This window comes from Nannospalax galili, unplaced genomic scaffold (assembly GCF_000622305.1).
Source record: "Nannospalax galili isolate Female #2095 unplaced genomic scaffold, S.galili_v1.0 scaffold851, whole genome shotgun sequence".
In the NCBI taxonomy this organism is placed as follows: Eukaryota; Metazoa; Chordata; class Mammalia; order Rodentia; family Spalacidae; genus Nannospalax; species Nannospalax galili.
This window is the reverse complement of record NW_008330578.1, coordinates 1,026,214-1,027,755: the sequence shown is the minus strand read 5'-3', so window position 1 is coordinate 1,027,755 and position 1,542 is coordinate 1,026,214. Positions and strand designations below refer to the sequence as shown.

The window sequence follows — 1,542 nt, the reverse complement described above, 5'->3', positions numbered from 1 at the left end:
GCATGGTCCCAGGATTATGTAATGGGACACCTGGGTTTGCATAGATACAGGTGTTTTGGGCCTCATTTCTTGGTTTGGGAGTACCAGGCACTGTGGGGATGGAGATGGTACCTGCATTGAGTCTTCCTCCAAGGAGAGAATGAGGTATAGAGTCTGAATTCTTGGGGTGCGTGTGGAGTCCCTATGGTATAGCAATTGCCCGAGACTCACGAAAGCAGGTCAGGTATTCATTGAGGCACTGGAGCCAATTTTTGTGCTGAAGGCCTTCAGATTGATAGGATTTCAATGTGGAACTCTGGCTGCTTAGAAATGACATCACACTGAACCTGCAAAATGTCATCATTCCCAAAAGTGAAGCTGTTATTGAGAGGCTGGACCACACAGAGTGTATTGCACATCTGACAGAAACATTGGTGGCATTGCCACATGCAAACCCAGGACTGGAGCCTGACTGCTGCCTCTTCTTCCATTGCATATATCCTCAGCATGGCAAGCCGTCGTCTCTGCATCTGTCTGTGCAGGATGACTCTCCACCAACACTGAATTACCCAGGCATGGAGGGCAGCGGTAAGCAGAGTTCATCATACCAGGAATCCTTGCCAGAAGACCTGGATCTTCCTAGCTGCTTGGATCCTTTTTATGCATTGTAGTTTGGCAAGATACAACTAACCAAGCAAAGAACAGGACGCTCAGTAAATTTCTTGCCTTTCAACATAGGTGGTTCTCTCAACAACCATCCCCTTTCTTGGTGCTTCTGAGGACACAGGAGAGATGAGAAGAGCTCTGCCTCCACCTCTGTCTTACCTATAGCTACTGGTACATCTATTCACCTTCTGAGCCACAGTGTCCTCCTCTGTAAAGTGCACTACCCTTGTCCTGTGACGCTCACAGGAGACCAAGGGAAAGACTTTTTGATCCTGAAGATGTTTTGTGAGTGTGAAGGACCAGAGGATCCTCGCTGCCAGGCGGCGGGTCTCTCTCTCTCTCTGCGGCTGCGGCGGGTGCAGGCGGGCTCTGCGCCAAGCTGCAGGCGGGCTCTGTGCCAAGCTGCGGGAGGCTTGGGCTAGCTGTGGGAGGCTTTCCTCTGCTCGTGGGTTGTTGGCCACCGACCCACAAGGGCGGGGAGAGCAGGAATGGCGAACCCAGAAGTGGCGAGTGAGTGTTGACGGAAGGCAGCTCTTCCGGGAAGACTGATCACAGGCTGGTCCCAGGTGCAATGACACACAGCTCCAGACACAGTGAACACAGCTCAGCCAAATTGGGCTAGCTGTGGGAGGCTTTCCTCTGCTCGTGGGTTGTTGGCCACCGACCCACAAGGGCGGGGAGAGCAGGAATGGCGAACCCAGAAGTGGCGAGTGAGTGTTGACGGAAGGCAGCTCTTCCGGGAAGACTGATCACAGGCTGGTCCCAGGTGCAATGACACACAGCTCCAGACACAGTGAACACAGCTCAGCCAAATTCAGTGATACAGCTCCGTTTATTAGGGGAAAAACTAGAAGATTTATAGTGTGGAGGCAGTAGCAAAAGCCTCAGTTGATAGGT

The 1,542-nt window shown here is 52.1% G+C and overlaps 1 protein-coding gene across 1 annotated transcript in view; it reads right to left on the bottom strand.

Moving 5' to 3' along the window:
* Positions 1-266: 266 nt before the first annotated feature.
* The window catches only part of Iqcf3 (IQ motif containing F3), a 34,386-nt gene continuing 33,110 nt past the window's right edge, over positions 267-1,542 (bottom strand). Inside the window, 1 exon segment of the mRNA XM_029554301.1 lies at positions 267-665. Within this exon segment, the coding sequence (XP_029410161.1) occupies positions 267-665 (399 nt within the window).